The 19,817-nt window shown below is 31.2% G+C and overlaps 1 protein-coding gene across 6 annotated transcripts in view; it reads right to left on the bottom strand.

The window, feature by feature from the left end:
- The window catches only part of Diaph2 (diaphanous related formin 2), a 773,854-nt gene that overhangs the window by 553,253 nt on the left and 200,784 nt on the right, over positions 1–19,817 (bottom strand). For all 6 annotated transcript variants that reach the window (XM_050126860.1, XM_050126858.1, XM_050126856.1 and 3 more), the window contains 5 exons: positions 15,949–16,023; positions 15,800–15,869; positions 12,806–12,942; positions 11,792–11,900; positions 3,746–3,856 (listed from right to left, as the gene is read on the bottom strand). In XM_050126860.1, coding sequence (XP_049982817.1) covers positions 3,746–3,856; positions 11,792–11,900; positions 12,806–12,942; positions 15,800–15,869; positions 15,949–16,023 — 502 coding nt within the window. The remainder of the gene's footprint in view (positions 1–3,745; positions 3,857–11,791; positions 11,901–12,805; positions 12,943–15,799; positions 15,870–15,948; positions 16,024–19,817) is intronic.

Raw genomic sequence — 19,817 nt, 5'->3', positions numbered from 1 at the left:
GAACATCAAACCAATATTTACATTGTCTTTCCAGGCCCTAATTTTTGACTATTCACATTAAAATATTAATAATCACTTCTGGAACAATAACAAAGACTATAACAAAAAACCCACAATTGCTAACAACCTAAATTCAATGCTGCCATTTAGAATAAACAAACTCATCAAAAATCACAAAAGAAATCATGCAGTTAGAACATTCACATGTGCCTCTGGCACCAAGAAAATGAAGCAAATATAGATGAACTGTGTTAATGTAAAGCAAAGTCAAGGATATATTCAAGCACAACAGTCCCAAGTATGGCCTGGAAAATTGTATAAACAAGTTTATTATGAATGATATTTTGTGATTTTAAAGCTAAAAGGTATGAAGATTTTTTAAAATCAAGTTAAAGCTAGCCACCATGCCAATCCTTCATTTTTGTCTTAGCCTAATCACAAAATACCAACTTGGGCATCAAAAATTTGTTTTTGTAATACATCATAAACGCATGCATTACAAAGATCTAACAAATTTGCAAATAATAATAATAACAATAATAATATAAAAGTTTGGAAGCATGCCACACTAGAGATTGTTGGGCTTAATATATATCACCTGGAATATCTTTTAATATTTGTCCATTAAGTTGCATCTTTGAAAACTCAAATCGGTAATCACAACTGTGGATGCTCAAGGGTGATACACAAACTGGGATTATGATGTAGGATGTTCTGAGCTGAGCTTGAACTCTAAAAGGAAATGCAAGCAAGGTGTACTTCAAATTAGGTAACGAAAGAAAACAGGATGCATTTCTTCTCTTTATTTTGGTTTTCATTTTTATTCATGTAGAACAATGACAAATAGGACGTAATGGTGATTACTCAAGCAAAACGAAACAAAGCATTTTTGATGTTCGTTCTTCAAATCTCCACACTTAAGAATTTGCCAAAATCTTAACATATTTAAAAATATAAAAATAAAATTCTCTAACATGTGTAAAATATATTTTAAGTGTTTCTATATAATCGCATATAAAGTGCATAACAAAAATTATTTCCACTTACTTTATTCTAAACTAAGATCTCGCTTTGAATCTAACTATCCACTTACAAGGGGGTGAGATAGTCATGGGAATATAGAATTGTGTAATGCTTATTGGTCATGTTGCTTTATGAGCATAGAAGGCAGTTACAAAAGAACACATCCAGAACATCAAAAAATGCATTTCAGAGCAAGAAATTCTTCTTATTCTCCTAATTAGAAACAAAATGAATTCAACACTACCATTTACTTAGTACCAGATTTTCTTTAAAAAATAGAAGAGTCTGCTCAACTGAATATTTTCAAGAAAAACAGTAATTGGTTAAGTTGTAATTTACTCAACAAAATAAGTCAATGTAAATATAAAACATCCTAAGTGTCCTTTATTCATAATTTCTGACCCTGTTAGTATGTTTATGTGTAGACACATACATTATATTGATAGGTTTTCTTTTCAAATATCAAACGCCAAAACATATATCCATAAATTCTTCATAAAATAAACATTTGATGATTTAAACAAACTTTACGCAGTAAAAATAAATATGACAGACATAACCTAATTATATCACACTTAAGCATATAGTCAAAGAAATTTCAATCTTACTATGGACTTCTGAAATATATAAAATATGTCTGCTTCATGAAAACATTATTTTTACTATGTTGTTCCCCCATATAGCAAATTTACTGATGTACCTCAACAAAGGCCAGGTGCAGAAATTTAAAAATAAATCAATATAAATTATTTCAAGAGCAAATATATCTGAAAAGTCAATAAATTAATTCATTTATATAAAAATACTAAAGAAAATTTATTGAAAGCAAATAATATACATTCCATTTAACACCAAAACTCTAACCACAGTGGTAGAGCAAATATGAAAATAAGTGTTCACATAATATGTTAAAACTGATTTGTCATGAAGACATAATATGTTAAAATTGATTTGTCATGAAGACATAATATTTTAAAACTGATTTGTCATGAAGATTCTCCTAATTACTTCGAAAACTGTCACTGTTCAAAAATACTGTGTTTATTTTAAGATATACTAAAATAAACTACATTCCATTTCCCCTACCATTTCATTATATTAGAGAGGTATAATTTTTGGTGTACATACCAATCACTGATTGGCATAACCTAAACAATATCCTTAACCATGCTTAATTCACTTCATTTTTTAAACTCTATTTTAGAGAAATAGAGATCCTGCTATTTGAATTATGCAAAAAATAAGGATAAATAAAAAAAGAGGCATTTGGAAGGCTTACGCTTAATCTTTAATATATTCAAGATTCAATGGCTACACAAAGATGTTGATTATTACTCTATATTCTAACGCTTTACATGAAAATATTCAGGTAATTTGGGTGTTAATTAGCATCAATTGATATAAAAGATACACCTAGTACATACTGATGTATGACCATTTTATCCTTACTAAAGCATGATAGCTAAATGACAAGAAAAATAAAAATAAAGAAATGTATGGAAGCAAAGAAATTATCCCGTGTCCAAAAGGCCCATCAGTTTAGATTCTATTTTTCAGCAAAAATGCCAGAGAAGCCTCTTCTCAAAATACACATTACTAACCCACCGTCAATATGATTTTGACAATCTTCTTTCTTTGAGGGAATATATACACTATCAGCTCATAGGTAGAGTCAATGTTTAGGCATATATAATTTCACCTTCTAAGAGATCTATCTGAGAATCCTTATAGGATTTAGCCCAAAACTTTAGTAAGAGAAATACGATGCTTTCCATTTTTCACATACTGGGGAATCACTGGGATCTGAAGCAGAACCTAACAGAGATGTGATAGTTAAAGGAGAATATCATTTCCCATCCAAGAGGCTGTTCACACTAGAGAGCTGCTGGGAGAAGGAAAATCAGTTTTATCAATGAAATAATATAGGATATATCCACCCCAGACCATGGCAGGTCCCATGCTCAGGAATGGTCAGCCAAAACAAACCGTGTTTCTGGAAGTTTTGATGTTGTTTTAAAGAGAGAGAAAGAACATGATGTAGAGAGATGTAGAAAGATATTGGAGGAGTTGAAGAAAGAGAAAGAATACATTAAAATGTATGGAAGGAAACTCTCAAAGCATGAATAAAAACATTATTTAAAAAGAAAGACATTTTCAGAAATTATGCATAATAAACAAAATATAAGGTAAATACTGTGTTCTAGAATATATAAAGGATTCTCAGTTATCACAGATGATGCAGACTATGAAATTATTCAAATATAGTTCAACATTACTCTAATTAGAACATTCAAATTCAATTCAAAAAACGAAATTGTTTCTCTTTAGAAAAGTTCCAAAGCAACCTAATGAGGATACCATTTTTAAGCAAAATATCCCAAATGAATTAATTAAGACTCAATATGCATACTTATACTGACTATAAATGAAATCAATCTAAAGTATCAAAGAGGAAAGCAGAAAATATTTAAATTAAGTCAATTTGCAAATATATATAAATATATCTAACTTACATAGATATATCACATCACTAACTGAATTATGAATCATCATTTATATAACAAGAGTAATACTATCATTATATATAAAGATTCCAAAGTGTCTTTTTTATTTGAGTCAATAAAAAAAGGACAAATTTGTGCTGCCTTTCATTATACATTTGCTTGAAGGGTACAATAAGTTCAAAGTTTAGCAATATAATAAATAGATATTTTCAACTTACTGGGAGCATTGCTTTTAGTCCAGAACGGAGGAACTCATTTCTCAAATGAATTCGAAAATCAAGATCATATGGAGAAGTGACAAGTGCATTTATGAACTGCATGCAGGCCACCTACAAAGAAAAAGAAAATTTCACTTATACATTTAGGTATAGAAAAGAAATATGCAAATATGGAGTATAATATTAATGTATTTTCTTGAATGAGTGTACTTAAGTAACAATTAGAGATGCCTGAACAATCCAAAGTACATACCCAATTGAAAATTAATAGGCAGAAAAGTTGCCATCTGCTAGGATTCTTTTAACCAGAAGTAATTCTAGTTTAATGACATATATTAATAATACTTTAGAAGTAAAGATTTCTAAACAGGATGATCAGTCTTGTAATAATATCTTTATAGAAATATAAGTAGTTTGTTAAGGCCATAAAAATAGTAAAAGTTATATTTACTGACTACATCAATATCAATATGATAGTATATATTATTACTAAAAACATATCATTGCTATTAAGAACTTTGTATATAACATACAAAAACATGGCTGAATATTTTAAAAAGAAGTTGAACACAGAGTCTACCATATAAAATAACTAGGAGATGATTTAAAGTCAGTAGTCAAACAAGGAGAGGTAACAAAAGTGCCATTTATTGCTCATCAAATTCTATAAGGTATCTCATTAGTAACATAACAACTGCAAACTAAAACTTCTAGGGAAATACTTTTAAAGACATATTCACTGGTAATGTAAGAAAAAAGTAATTTGTTGCATCTATGCTGCCATTATGTCTTTCTGAGTATCACTTAGGAATTAAAAAGTAAAATTATCAAAAATATCTTAAATTACTATTTAAATAATTATTTCAATTATTATGAAATGCCATTGTGAGGATCCAATATACAAAATACAAATTTTGAATGCAAGAGACTAAACACTTATCATCTCTACTATTTAATTTTTATGAATTACTGGACAATGTATAAGGTCCTTTACATAATTTGCTACCTAAAGTCACTCTCATAGAAAACCTGAGATGAATGTTCTAATATATTTATTTCACACATGGTAAAATTGAAGCCAACAGCAAATCAATAACTTATACACAGTAAAAAGCAAAACACAATTATATTTCTACATTATAATATTTTACTACAAAGAAAACAATTCCAGAACGCTTCAGAAACTCCACAAATAGATTCATTCAAGAAAAGATTTTAAAGCGTTATAAGATGATAAAATTTATCTGTTGCATCATGTTGAGTTAACCAGGAACATCTTCACTATAGCTATACATTAATTATAAAAGCATTAAATGAATTTAACAACATGTCTAGAACAAGAAGGAGTTATCAAATATATAAATGAAACGCAAATAAAAATAGCAAAAGTAGAAAATGATGCTTGGTTTGAAGTATATCCCATTCCATATACATCCTATGAAGTAACAAATAGAGAGCATCCCATCATCCAAATTAATTGCTTCTCCTTCCCTTTTGCTGGCCGCCAAAATGCTCTAGTTTCAGTGTCAATGTACATTCGTAGACAAGTATATTTGTATACGTTCAAATGCACTACACTACAGAACACTACTATTCAAAACAGGATCTTTTATTAATAGATTAATAGGAAGTAAATCAAGAACTCGACTTCACTAGCTATACTCCAATGGCTTGAAAAATACATATAATTTTTAGGTCCCACGTTGGACAATATGGATAAAGAATACTGCAGGAAATTTAATTGAACAACACTGCATGGGAAATATTAATGAACATAGGTTCTGGCCCTTTAGAGCTGATCTTGAAATAATTACAAACCTCATTCCCAAACAATGAAAGTTTAAAAACTTTTATGTTCATCTTCCAAGAACATAACTCTTTAAAATGTAACAGAACAATAAGTTCTGTTACAAAACAAAATATTTCTGCTTTTAAAATAATCCATCTTCAGGGAAAGGAAGTAAACAAGCTACAATACTGTGGCCCAATTTTTCCAACTAAGGGTAAAAAAATAACAAGCTCATAAAAATGAGTTGATCTCCTTGAGGTCACATGGCTAATAAGCCAAAAAGAGTGGACTAGAATCTCATATTGTAGTACTGTAGTCTTTTGACACATTACAATGTGCCAGCCTAGCATTGTTAACTACAATTGATCTTTATCTCAAGCCAGAAAGAACATAAATATACTTGAATTAAATATCACAAATTCAGATATCCAGATTCTTAATTTTTTAAAATTTTTAAAATTGCTTTTAATTTTAAATGATTCCCCATGTTTATTCACTTTTTTTAATAGAGAGTCAATGAGAAACAAAGTGTTAACAAAACCAGAAAGTCAGTAAATTTTGTTCATTGAATAGAAATGTTCAGGGTAGGGCCATAACTCATACGCTAAGCCAGTAAATATAAGTAGTGCCTGTTTTTAATAGTTTTTGACATATGAAAATTTTATATTATCTACATTTTATGCATATGCATTTAATAAATATCACATATACTATATATGTATATTTGCTTTTGGGTGAATGCATATAAAATAAATTAATATGAAATACATATGAGCATCTTCAAAAAATAACTGTGAAAATAAGAGAAACTTTTATTTATTTTATCTAACAGGTTTCACAAACTGCAAAGATTTGTCTGCCTGTTTGATCACAATTCATAGAGTTATGGAGTACAGTAATTGCCAACTCTAGGGCATTCTCAGACAGATTATCCATACTGCCATTAGCTGTGACAAATTGTGCTTTTAAAATTATATTGACATTGTCACACATTTGACTTTATTAAGTGCTCTGTTGACATTAACAAGGTCTTTCTTTATTTTAGCCACAGCAGGAGTTAGGGAAAAAGATGGTTTAAGACTAAGTACTTACTAAAAACTATACAAATATACAGTGCAAGTTAATTAAGTCAAGAAATGGAGAAAGATTTCTAGGATAAAGAAGTGATTTATGTACAAAGCTACAACAGGTAGAGGGAAGAAGATGCACAAAATGTTCATAAAGCACAGTGTAGTGTGACTACATCAGAAAGTATATGCAGAAGCCTAGTGAAATATACAGTTAAAGAGAAAGCAGTAAGCAGAGTACAAAGTGCTTTGCTTATTCATTTGGGAAGGAGGGACACAAAGACAAGATTTTAAACCTAGAGGTCATAAAAAAGTCTTTGAAGGAATTTAAGCAGTGATGTGACAAAACGGCATGTCACAACAGTCACTTTGTGAAAGAGGATTTAAAGGGTTAACATAAAGGGTAGAAGATTTTTTTTTAAGTCAGAACAAAGTCAAAAATAAAGAGGAGAATTCCCTGAAATTAAAACAACAACAACAAAAACTGGCAGCAGCGTAATGACAGAGAGTTACTATGCCTAGAAAGATGTAAACAGTTAACATAGTAGATTCCAGCATGAACTACTAACTATAGTAATACAAGATATATATAGTAAAGGTAGATCTGAAATTAACTATTAAATTTTTGGTGTATATTAGTTGTTACATAATGATCAGAAAAAACCTACAAGAAAATGGTAGGTCATGGTGGGAGAAGGAATTAGCAGCAAAATAAACATAGTTAAAGACAATACAGAACTTGGACTTATTATGTTTGAAAGGGACAAAGGAATGGGATGCAAAGAGCTTAGACAAACATATCAAAATGAGAAAAATGAACCAAAGGTTCCAAGATAAAACTTTCTCTCATTTACACTTTGATTTTAATTTCCATAGGTGTATATGGAGATTCAGAGTTCTTGTTTTGAAACGGGGGAGGACTGCTGTAAGACAATGGTCATATGCCCTGAAAAGATTAGTCACTTGTATTAGTTTAACAAAATGCTGATTGGCCAGTAGCCAGGCAAGAAGTATAGGTAGGGCACCCAGAACAGGAGAATGCTGGCAAGAGGAAAGGCTCACTCTGCAGTCATCACCCAGATGCAGAAGAAGCAAGATAAGAATTCCTCACTGATAAAAGGTAACAAGCCATGTGGCTAATTCAAACAAGAATAATTGGCTAATGTAAGATGGCAGTGTGTGGTCACATTTTGAGGATCTGAATGTATGGGCTGAGCAAAATAATGTCTTCCAACCTTCCAACTTGTGTCCTTAGACTGCCATGAACAGAAATCAGAAATTCGTTCTCAATAAGAAAATGCAAGAAAAAAGAAAAACAGAAAGTTAGGTTCTTATTAAAGGCCAACAGATGCTTCTTTGTAGAAAATTAGTTTGATAGACTTGATAATTTCAATGATGGCTCAATGTTTTACTTGATACTTTCATTTCATTTCTGATCCTAATTTATATACCAGGAAGATAACTATACCAAGTACGTGTGGTATGCCTGACTGAAACTATCATATTTTATTAAAAAAATATTTGGTTAAAGGCTTTTTTGTACCATTTTTAATTACAAAACAAGACTTTCTTCATTATTCTGAAACACCAGAAAACAGATTAATATATAACAAATCATGTTACCATACTTCTCACAACAACTCCTGAAATCCAACAAAAACATGACAGCTTTCTGACTAGTTGTAGTCTTGGAAAATGGGCTATCTTAATATGTACTCACTGGATATTAATCATGTTACCTTCTCTACCCTTAAAAGATTATTAATGGTCAATTTACTTTGAATTGGCCTATCTTACTACATAAAAATAAAGTTCAAGGGTATGCCTGTATTATCTTCTGTTTTCTTTTTAAAAATAACTGGCAGACTATAGGGGCCACTATTTTTACACACTACAAACCCTTCTTGCCTCAATTCTAATTTAATAGTGCTTCTCTATTAGAAAACATAATATCATTGAAATTCTAATCTTTCAATCCCAACTTCAAATATCACCTCATCAGATACTACTCCTATAATTTTCAAATTTGTAGTATAAGTTATATTTTTGGTTGTGAGCCTAACCTTTAATGGCTGAGCCATCTCTCCAGCCAATTGCAGTGTAATTTAAATGAGATAACATATGTAAATAGTTTGTAACATTATGTAGCATAGCACTCAAATGATATTTTTAATTTGTTACTTGTGGGAGTCCTATAATAAACCTAGTTAGGTACTCAAAGACATGAATTTGAATAGGGAGAGAAATGTGACTTTCACATGTATCAGGAGATTTGCTAGAATACAGTTATATATTAAGCTAGGGAAGCAATTGAAAATATGCATTGACAAAATATTCATTTATATTTATGAGCACACACATGTTGGTGAATATACACATCAATATATAAGTAGATGAATACAAAATGATAACTGGTAAAGATGAGTGATAAAAATAGGGGAAATGTTCCTGGGAAATCAGAAGAGAAAATATGCATTAGAAACATAGAATAAAGAAGGGTATTCAGAGATCACACAGAAAGAATGGTGAACAGAGAAGCAAGAGAAGTAAAATTTTCAAGGAGTACATGTTGATGAATAGTGACAAGCATCCACAATTGGGGAAAATTTGGATTTTGAAATGTAGAGTACCATTTAAGATTTTTTTAAGGATTGTATAAAAGGTCAGTTTTGAAAAGTATTTTAGAAAATAACTATAGATTATTTTTTAGAGACATGTGGTATAAGATAAAAAGGCAGATGAAAGGCTCCTAAGTTTAATAATGCAGGTCATACAGTGTGGGAGACCAACTAGTACAACTAAACAGATGGAACGGCAAGGAAGAGAGTACATATGTTGATGTGATTTATCCCCAGTCTTTTCCTCAAACTACTGAAAAGCAATGAAAAGCAGATCATAGCTGAGCTAGAAAACATCTGTAAGAAGTTGTTGGTTTAAAATATAATTAGTTCAGTATTTTAACAGAATTACTTCATGACATTCTAATAAGAGGTCTCAGAACATTACCAAAAATAGAAAAGTAATTCTGTTAAGCTAGAACACAAATTACGTTTTTTAAACAAGAGATTTTAACTTTTGCTTTTAGTTTCAGAATTCTGAACATATTATATAAATTTTACAGGATAATTTTCCATTCACATTAAATATGCCTAATAACCCACTTCACAATTCTTGGGAGACTACTAGGCTCTGTATATAACAAATTACTAAATTTTGCAGCTCATTAAAATAGGAAATTTCAAATTGTAGTTTGCATATGTTTGCATCCATAATCAGTATTCAACAATTTCTTGAATATTTAGCAAGATGTCTATGATTTTTCCATATGGTACTTGTTAAGCACTTGCTACTTAATCATTCTATTCGTGCAGCACCATGGAGGCTAGAGAATGACAGGAGTGTTTCGTTGTCTGGGGTAATAGACAGTGGGGGAAATCATTGTAGAGTAATTTTACTCAAAAATGACAATGTTATTTTTTTATGGAGGTGTTACTATAATGGACATACAATTCTAGATGAATATATCAAAAAATTAAAGTTTAAACCATGATTCTAAACTTTAACAGCTGTGTGAGTCTCTACTCAGTCCCCTGATCACTAAACTGAAGATAAATTATAACACAGAACTGTGGCTAAAATTTCATTTAAATATTTTTAACTATGCAAATGTTAAAACTTGTCCCATATATGTCAAATTGTTCCAAATTCAATGAAAGCTTTAACTCTAAATAAAATACTTGAGTCCTGCTAAACTTTGGAAGTAAATTACAGGCTTATATGTATGTCTGCCAGTGAAAGCCATCTAGTCAGGCAAGCACAGGCAACACAGCAACGAAGATACAACACTGGAGAAGACATCTGAAAATACACATTTCAGGCTTTCCCTAGAAAATACCAAATTTTATTGGAGCTAAAACTAATAATATGAAAAACTGTCATAGATAGAAAAACACTAAGGGGAAATTCTCACTTTTAAAAACGGCAATATATAAGATAAAAGTTCATCAATATCCTCATCATAGTTGAAGGAGAATACCTTTAAAACATCTTTACATATCTGAAGAAACATTATATACAGTTTCATAATATTATAGATTCTCTTTAGATGAGCCAGTTCATCTGTTGTACAATTTCCAACTGTGACAGAAAATGTTAATACTTCAAAACACAATAAAAAAGAAAAATCATTAGTTTCCCATCAAATAGAAATTTTACATGTATATACTCACTATAAAACAACTTGAAAAATTAAATATAGAGGCAAACTCTCTTTGAGTGATGACATAATACTTTAAAAGATATTTCATGGATTATCAAATGGTATATACACTATCTAAAATAAAGAGCACATTGATATCAAATTCTGGCTCTTGCACACCATATCCACTTATACAAGTGATGTAATTTCATTCTGCCTATCCTCAGGATAGAGAAATATATAACACTTAGGAGGTTCATCTCTTACAAGAATTAAATCTAATTATGTAGGCAAAATAAAATGTGCCATCATCAGAATGTCTCTTGTCTCTAAATATGGGGAATAAACATGACTTCTCATCCCTTGAGGATAAAGTAGCCTTTAATAAAGTTAGCCATATCCTGAAATCACTAAAAACAATGGATTTTGTCATTTTTAAAATTAAACACATTTAGTCTGGGTCTACAGAATTTTCCCAGGACCCCTGACAAAAGAGATCCTATTCAATCCCCTCTGCATTGGGGAGTCAGATTTCTAATTGATGTTTGAAAGGCACAAAGAGAGAAACATCGAATTTTTTTAAAACTGCTTCTTGGTCGTCTGTTGCCCCAGAACCTTGAAACTCTCCTGACTCAGATATCTGACTGTTAAAGACTATCATGCTATGACGCCATAGTTGACTATTCTCTTTCATTTCTACAAAAGCTTACAAACTTTATTAAATTGGCCAGATAATACTGACAGAAATGGTTTCCCTTTGGCCCAGATTGTTGCTAAAACTTCAATTTCCCAATAGTTACTATAATGCATGTCATATTAGTGATAATGAAGAAGCAATTTTCTTAATTTTAAATGAATTTAAATAAACAAAACTGTAAAATACAAACAACTATACATTTACATTTCATTCTATAAATTCCAGCTTAAAAGGTGTAGGTATAATACAAGTATTCAAAATACAACTCAAGTGAGTCATGACAAAAGGACCCCACCTGGAGTTGTAGGGCTTCGTGATTTTCTAATCCTTCGACAATTGCTGAAAATCGTTCTCTGTTATTTCTTTCAGCTGCAGCAGTGATAGCCCCTAAAAGTTTGTCTAGACTACAGACAAAAACAAAAAAAAAAAAAAACAGAAATGAAAAAAATGTATGATGTTCATTCTCTATTTGATTCTTACTTCTTGATGTTTATATAGACCATTGAATTTTTCACATCACTTACTTTTAATAGACAAAACTTTCAAGTATTGTAGTATGACACATAATGTTTTTAAATATCTCTGTTATGGACAAGCTAAGTGGATCTAATTAACATACACATCACTCCACATGCTATTTTTTTCTGTATGAGCTGTTTGTGTTTCAAACATTTATCTATAAACTTATATTATGTTTTCTTTTTATTGAGTAAGTTCATTTCATGTTAAGTTACCATATAAAATAAAATACAATGATACAATATTACAAAGGATCTGGTTGATTCAAATAAACAAGCAAAACTGTAGTCTATAGAGGTGGGTTAGCAGTTAAGAGCATTGGCTGCTCTTCCAGAGGATCTTGTAAAATTTACAGTGCCCACTGGTGATTCACAATCATCTGAAAGATCTCATATAGTAAACTAAACTGCATAATGTGCCATAGAGCATCTATGCATGCATTGTACACACAAGTGCATGTACGTGTGTGTGTATCTGCTGTGTAGTGTCTACTGTGTCTTCTGTGTTTCCTGTGTGTTTTCCAAGATAACTTTTGAACATAAAGTATTTGCAATTGACTAATGTTATTTTCAGTGAGACAAAATTCCATTTATTTATTTTATATTAATCTTTAACAAATTTAGATTACATAATATCTGAAAAAGGTTAAAATACATAGAAGATAATAAAGATGTCAATTTAAAATGTTCTAAGCTCTACTACTATTTTTCTGGAAGTTATCAAGAAGAAAAGACACTAATTTCCCAGGTGTCATTTTTCAAAAAAATAAATAGAACATATCAATACTTACATGTTCTCTTCACCAACAATGCAAATAGCAGAAAGTATTTTTACTATTTCAGTCATCATGTTGGGTTGTTTGGGGTCAATCGCTCTTGCCAACAATAAAAGACTCCTCTCATCACCTAAAATCCTTTGCAGTCCAAACTAAACACAAAGAAGTAAATAAACAAACAAACCTGAACTGTGTATGGAACATATTTTCCATTTAGCATAAACCCAATATAAAGAAAATTTTCAAAAGAATACCTTTGTAGTGGTGTTATAAATATAATTATGTAAATTATCCTCAAATGCAGTTATTCAGTTTTATTTTATTTGAAATGACTATACTTTGGAAATTTTGTGGCTTGAATAAAAAATGATTTCCACTAATCCTCAAAAACATTTGAAAATATTTAGGAGAAAAATGGCAACAATTAGTATTTCTCTAACAAACAAGAACATATTGAACATACTGCTATATTTTTTAAAGCAGTTTTTTATGTCATGAGATATACTGAGGAAAGTCTGAAATTTGTGGTTAACTTTTCCAATATAGTTGCACCGAAAATTAAAGTAAACATAGGAGGCAAAAAGGCTGAAGTGCTTCAAGTATACTATATGCTATTTTCAATAAAATAAGATGTGGACTTTCTCCTATTTTTTTGACCTTTTACATCATGTCTTAGGCAGCAACATCATGGACTCAGACATAACATGTGAGTTTTCTTATATACCACAGTCAGATGAGTAAAGGCGATATCAGTTTCATTTATTTTCTAGCCATGAACCCAAGCGTGTACCTACATGCATTCACAAATGCTAATAGGTAGATATTCAAATACAAAAATTAATGTTAAGATACTGTTCTTTCTTCAACTTTGTGTTATAAAGTATATTTCTGCTTTCTCATTAAAAGTTTGCTTCATTTTACAGTTAGTTCCATGGCAGCATTACATTTCATTGGGAAATATTACAGGATAACATTTAAGAAAATACCAAACATATGAACTGCATGAAGGTTTTTAATTTAAATTCTAAGAGGAAAGGGGCCAGACTAAACTTCGGAAATATTACTTTACGGTGGGCCTTAATAAATAAAGGAACATGCAGACTTTTCTAACTTTAAGGGACATTTAAGTCATTTCAGATGAAATGTACCTTCCTCGAATTGGAAAATGTGTTCCAACTTAAAAATGAGTACATCACTATGTACTTTCTCTTCAGAATGTTTGTTTTAGGAAGTTTCACATGTCTATAATTTAAAAGACTCATAAATTAATGTGGTGGGGATATATATCCAAACCATACACATAGCTTAACAAAAACTCCCATTTAGTTTAGAATAATTTAAGTAAAATCATCATGTTCTTCAAAACTGCCAAACACATAAGCAAAAGAAAGTGAGTCGATGTATCTAAATATCCTCTGTGGGAACAGGCCCGACTAGGAAATCCTGCTAATATAACTTTCTTTAGTCAGTATTCTAATTATAATTAGTTGTTATCCTACAAAACTATGATATTTGACAAGATGAATCAATAAGAGTGTAGAACAATAGTTCCCATAGCTGAAATTACAGAGGAGACTGATTAGCCAGAGGCTAAGTTATTTTTCAAAGGCCCAGTCTGCTTAGGAGTGGCAAAATGTGATCTGCATCTCTGATTTTTAGTATTATATTCTCTTTCTATAATGTTACTACTTTTGTCAGTTGCATAAGAGATCCACCTTGAGCTACAGAGAAATAATGTACAATTAAGTGTATCTTTGTTAGGCATTAGATACCATGATGTGTGGTATCTAAAGGCCAAAAGGACAGAAGAAAAATTCTTCTGCACTAGTAATGATAGGAGTGTATCTATAAGAAACTTCCAGATGGGTGAGAAAGATAGCCCAAGGGATAAAGGTACATGATAAAATGCCTGAACACCAAAGTTTGATCCCTGGAAACACATGGTAGAAGGAGAGAAGAATGTATTGGTGCTTCATACACATGTATAATTAACTGTAAAAAGATAATCGACTTCTAGAAATAGCAGTAAAGATATATGTGATGAAGGAGTTCATTAGCAACCATGTACTGCATGTACCAATAAAATTATTTGCTGATTAATATGGGTATATGATATACATAGTAATATATAATTGCATATACCAAAGAAATAGTTTTTATATTACTTAAATCCTACAGTATTATTGCATTGGTTATTAATAGCTAGAGTTCACATTTAGCAAGTTCCTGCTTATTGCTATACTTACTTTTATTAAGTATTTTGAGATTATTAAAATGCCATCTAAAGGTAATTAATATAATTAAGCAAATTAATTAGTCAGAGTTATTTTATCTGTAGGTCTCCAAAAGATTGTATAATACAAACAGTATTATAAAAATACAAAAATGTAAGCTATTTTCCAAAGATTACTTTTACGCATGTTAAATCACTGAAACTGAAGTAACACTCTTATCAAAATAGTTGAACCATAACCCTACCCTTGAATTTTACTTTTCAATAAACTGAATTAAACTTCTTTCTTTCTCTATAAATGATATTCAATTTATTACATTTAAATTTCCATACAACTAGAGTTTATAGGTTTTCCAAGTATAGAAAATCCAGGTTCAATTCCCAGGACCTACATTAGGCAGCTCAAGCTAATAGCTTGAGTTCTATGAATCTGATTCCCTCTGACCTCAAAGTTATGCACATAAACTCATCTAGCAACATGTACACATGACCAAATCTTTAAAAATAAATAAAACTTCATAATATCACAAAAGGGAAAATGTATCATCAAATTTGAAAGCTAAACTAATATTGCTTGCATAATTGCAAAATATGCCAGCAAATATTGTGTGAAAGAAAAGACACTTAAACCACTTATAGAAAACTTGTGATGAACTGCATTACAAACATATTATTAAAACTTGAGTAAATACCCACTGTTCTATGTCTTTTTTACTTTCACTCTGTCAAGCAAGCTCTTCCCTTTTGTAACAAAAGGATGAGTAAATACTATTTACCTTATTATTCATAAATGCTTTCAAGCACTGAATGAGTTTGTACTGATTCTTCTTGTCGATATTTTCTTGCCTAAATCAATAAGAAAAAAATATTAAGTTGTGCTTAAATCTTTTCTTATGTGTGAAAGGTTGTAAATGTTTATTCTTACTGTTTTTTGTCCAGAAGCTTTTCCAGCACATCCAGTAAAAGTCCAAGTCCTTCATGGCCAAAGTTGTTAACCCAGCTGAGAATCGAAAAGAATATATAAGCAACTTCAAATATTTAGTACATTAGATATTAAAATTATAATTTTTGTCTTCAAATATGGTAATCCTGCCTCACTATTATAGTCTGTTTTATTTTCTCGGCTCTTTCTTGACTCTTTGAGGATGACCCTGATTATCATCGTCCAAATCCCTGACCTCTTTTCATGGCTTCATCGCTCATATATTGCACTGCATCAGATAGTTCACCAGTTCACATACTTAAGCCAGAATTTATGAGTTAAATTTATCTTCCATTATTTCCATTCCCTCAAATCACCTCCTCGTCCACTCTTCAGTATTCTCTTAGCAATACCATTACCCTTTGACTCCCTCGAACTTGAAAGACTGGCTTAATTGTTTGACCTGCTGTTGTCTTTCACCTTCTCATATTTTCTACTCATTTCATAAAGAGCTGATGAGCATATACAAGGTACCAAGTATGCATGATATATATATATATATATATGGAAACACAACTGAGTTCTTATCCTCATTGAGTCTATTACAAATAGAGAGACAATAAATAAGTAACCAATTATATAAACATTAGTAAACAAATAAAATGCCAAGATGCTTTTATTTAATATGTAACCAGGGAAAGATTTTTGGTAATGTGCAACCTAAACAAAACACTAAAGATAAACAGGATTATACGAGTAGAATTATTATCAGAAAACTGATTCTAAAAATGTTAAATACTGTGTTTGGAATATTCCAGAACCTCTATAGAAGGAAATCAGTTAGTGGGGTTAAACACATAATACAAGGTTAAATCACAGTTGTGTAAGAATACTAGACCTTTAGATATCCAATTATGAATGCTTCTTCTTCTCCTTCTACAATGACTCCTCTAAATGATCCTCTGCGCTTTTCATTGCTTACACTAAAAACTAATTTACTACTAATTTACTAGTTACATCTTACTGTGGATGAAGAATCCTAGTGGGGTTCTGTGTAGCTTCATTTTTTTCTTTTGTTCATTTTACATTTAAAAAATCTAACTGATAATATTTAAACAAATTCTTCAGTCCAAAAATCTACCTGGATTACCTCAATAATCCCTTAACCTGACATTTTCACCAAGCTTCAATCTACTTTTCCAGCCAAAAAATTTATACCACAGTGGCCAAGAGAATCAGACAAATTATCATTTCTGAAGTTCTCTGTACACTTCCTTTGTTAGTTTATTTATTATTTCTTCCAAGAAAGAAAGTATAATATTATCTCCCAAAGTCGCCAAGTCTCAAATGACTATTTTACACTATTAACTATCTCTATAGCCCCTGGAAATCTTCAAACAAACGTGTTCTTCATTTAAACCCATACATATAATCTTGTCTCTTGATTGTCTAGCATAGTTTTTATCATATACTTTACTGATTCATTTGGACTATAAATTCCCTAAAGACAGCACATTTTCTCACTCATTTCTCTATCATACATTGCCCCTTTAGAGAAGCTTACATACAATGGCATATATATATAATGGCATATATATAAATATATGGCATATTTGTAAACAATAAATATTTATTAATTTAAATTTGGTACTTATGTAACCACAAAATATAGGCAATCTTATATTTCTCAATGATTTTACAAAACTAAATATACAGATGCTTGTAAAATAGACAATATAATATCTACTACATACAGAAACAAATGTTAAAACACTTTGGAGAAAATACTAGGCTTCATATATGCTAGGCAAGCACTGTACCACTGTGGTACATGTACTGCTGAGATATTTCATATATAGTCTTTTAATTTCCTCTGATGGTTAATGAGAATGGTGTTCATATGCTCATATGTTCTAATACGCTGGTCCTGAGTTGTTGGAACTGTTTGAGAAGAATAAGGAGGTATGGGTTTTTGGAAGAGGGCTGTCACAGTGAAGCATGCTTTGGAGTTTCAAAAGCTCATGAAATTCCCAGTTACCTCTCTTTGCTTCATGTTCTGGATCAAGATGTAAGCTCTCAGCTACTCCTCCAGCACCATGCCTATTAGACTGTCAAAATGATTCCTGCCATGAAGGGCATGGATTCTAATGCTCTGAAACTGTAGTTCCCCACAGTAACCTGTTTCTTCCATAAGTTGCCTTCATCATTGTATCTTATCACAGCAATCAAAAGTAACTTAAGATACTGTCCATCTCATATCAGCATATTAAAATCAATATAGCTCTCAGATTATCAGTGATAGTCATCAGATCACTGAAGAAGGTATAATTTGAAATAGCTGAGATTCAGAACCACTCACATCCACAATATATATGGAATCTCATTTTAAACTAATGTGGCTTTAATTTTCATAATGGAAAGAAGAAATCAATATGGCATTGTAATGATAACTGGCAATGGGCATGTAATCATCCACTGCAATGAGCTATTTTCTTTAAAGACTGGATAATCAGTGGGGTAATGGCAAAAAGATAAAGAGACATCAGTTCTATGTATAACATGCTGTATTTATCAGGGAGAAATCCGCAAAACTATCATAGAAAAATAACCTTAACATAGTCTAAACAAATATATATCCAATCATCAGTATCTGCCTTGACATTTGAGAACAGAAAATTAGTAATTTCATCAAATTTAACACTTCAAAACAATTTGCAAAATTCTAAGTATTACTCATATTTCCTTTATACCCAGTATCATTATAATTATTTGGATTGTCTCTTTCTTTTGCTAGGAAATTATTTGATGTAAGAGAATGATTTATTTGAAATGAGTCACACACACACACATCACAGACTACTTGAAAATGCATGGCTAAAAGCCTTTTGGATTGATTCATTGAAAATTATTTTTATTCAAATAAAAGATACAATCATGAAACATAATGATAAGAGGACAAGTTTATTTCTTATAACTTATGGAGTACAGAGTCTCAACTGAGGATGCAGCTGGCCCACGGGAAGAGGAAGCCTATTCGGAGTCTTCAGAGTTCCTAAAGTAGAAAGGGAGCCCAAGAGGAGTTTGCTGGTAGGGGAATGAGCTAATCATGATACACCCTGATGATATTCATGAACTCAAAAAGTTCCCCACATCCTTTTATTCTCTTCCAGACATTAAGCACTGGGCAGGCTCTAGCTAAATTATCTCTGTGCATTCATTGCAATAGGTAGGTACACATATGCAACAAAACACACAGACACAAAAGAGACAGGATGAAACAGCTTTAATTAAAACAAACTGTTGGCTTGTTTACATGGCTGGGAGATTTTTGGGTTTTTGTTTTGTTTGTTTTTCTTGTTGTTTGTTATGTTTTGTTTTAAGTCATATCACCAGAAGTAATTGTTGTTGCAATTATGTACCTCAAACCAGCAACATCAATATCATTGTGAATGTGCTAATAATTCAGAATGTGGGGCCCAGTCTCAGAACTATGGGATCAATCACTAGGGGAGGTGAAATGACAGCAAAATGTATTTTAATGTGATTAAAAGTGATTTTAGTGCTTGGTGAATTTCACAACCAATGGCATAGAAAAGATCTGTTAAGAAGTAGATGAACCCCTTTAGAACAAGACACAGGCTCAGAACTCTAGACTGCTATATACACCCTCACAACCACAAACACTAACTACCATAGGACACAGAACTGGGATAAAGATGCAGCTGAAGCACTCAAAGCTGACAAGTTTTACAACGTGTATAAAGTGCAGATCTTACAGAATATTATTTGAGAAGCTCACATGATACCATTATACCAAGGGCACTGCTGGTGGAAGCGGAGGGAAGATGGAGGGATGAGAACTTGAGGGAACA

The sequence above is a fragment of the Alexandromys fortis genome, unplaced genomic scaffold (assembly GCF_014885135.2).
Source record: "Alexandromys fortis isolate MF-2015 unplaced genomic scaffold, M_Fortis_MF-2015_v1.1 scaffold_180, whole genome shotgun sequence".
NCBI classification, from domain to species: Eukaryota; Metazoa; Chordata; class Mammalia; order Rodentia; family Cricetidae; genus Alexandromys; species Alexandromys fortis.
The sequence above is the reverse complement of the archived record's forward strand: the minus strand, read 5'-3'. Positions and strand labels throughout refer to the sequence as shown.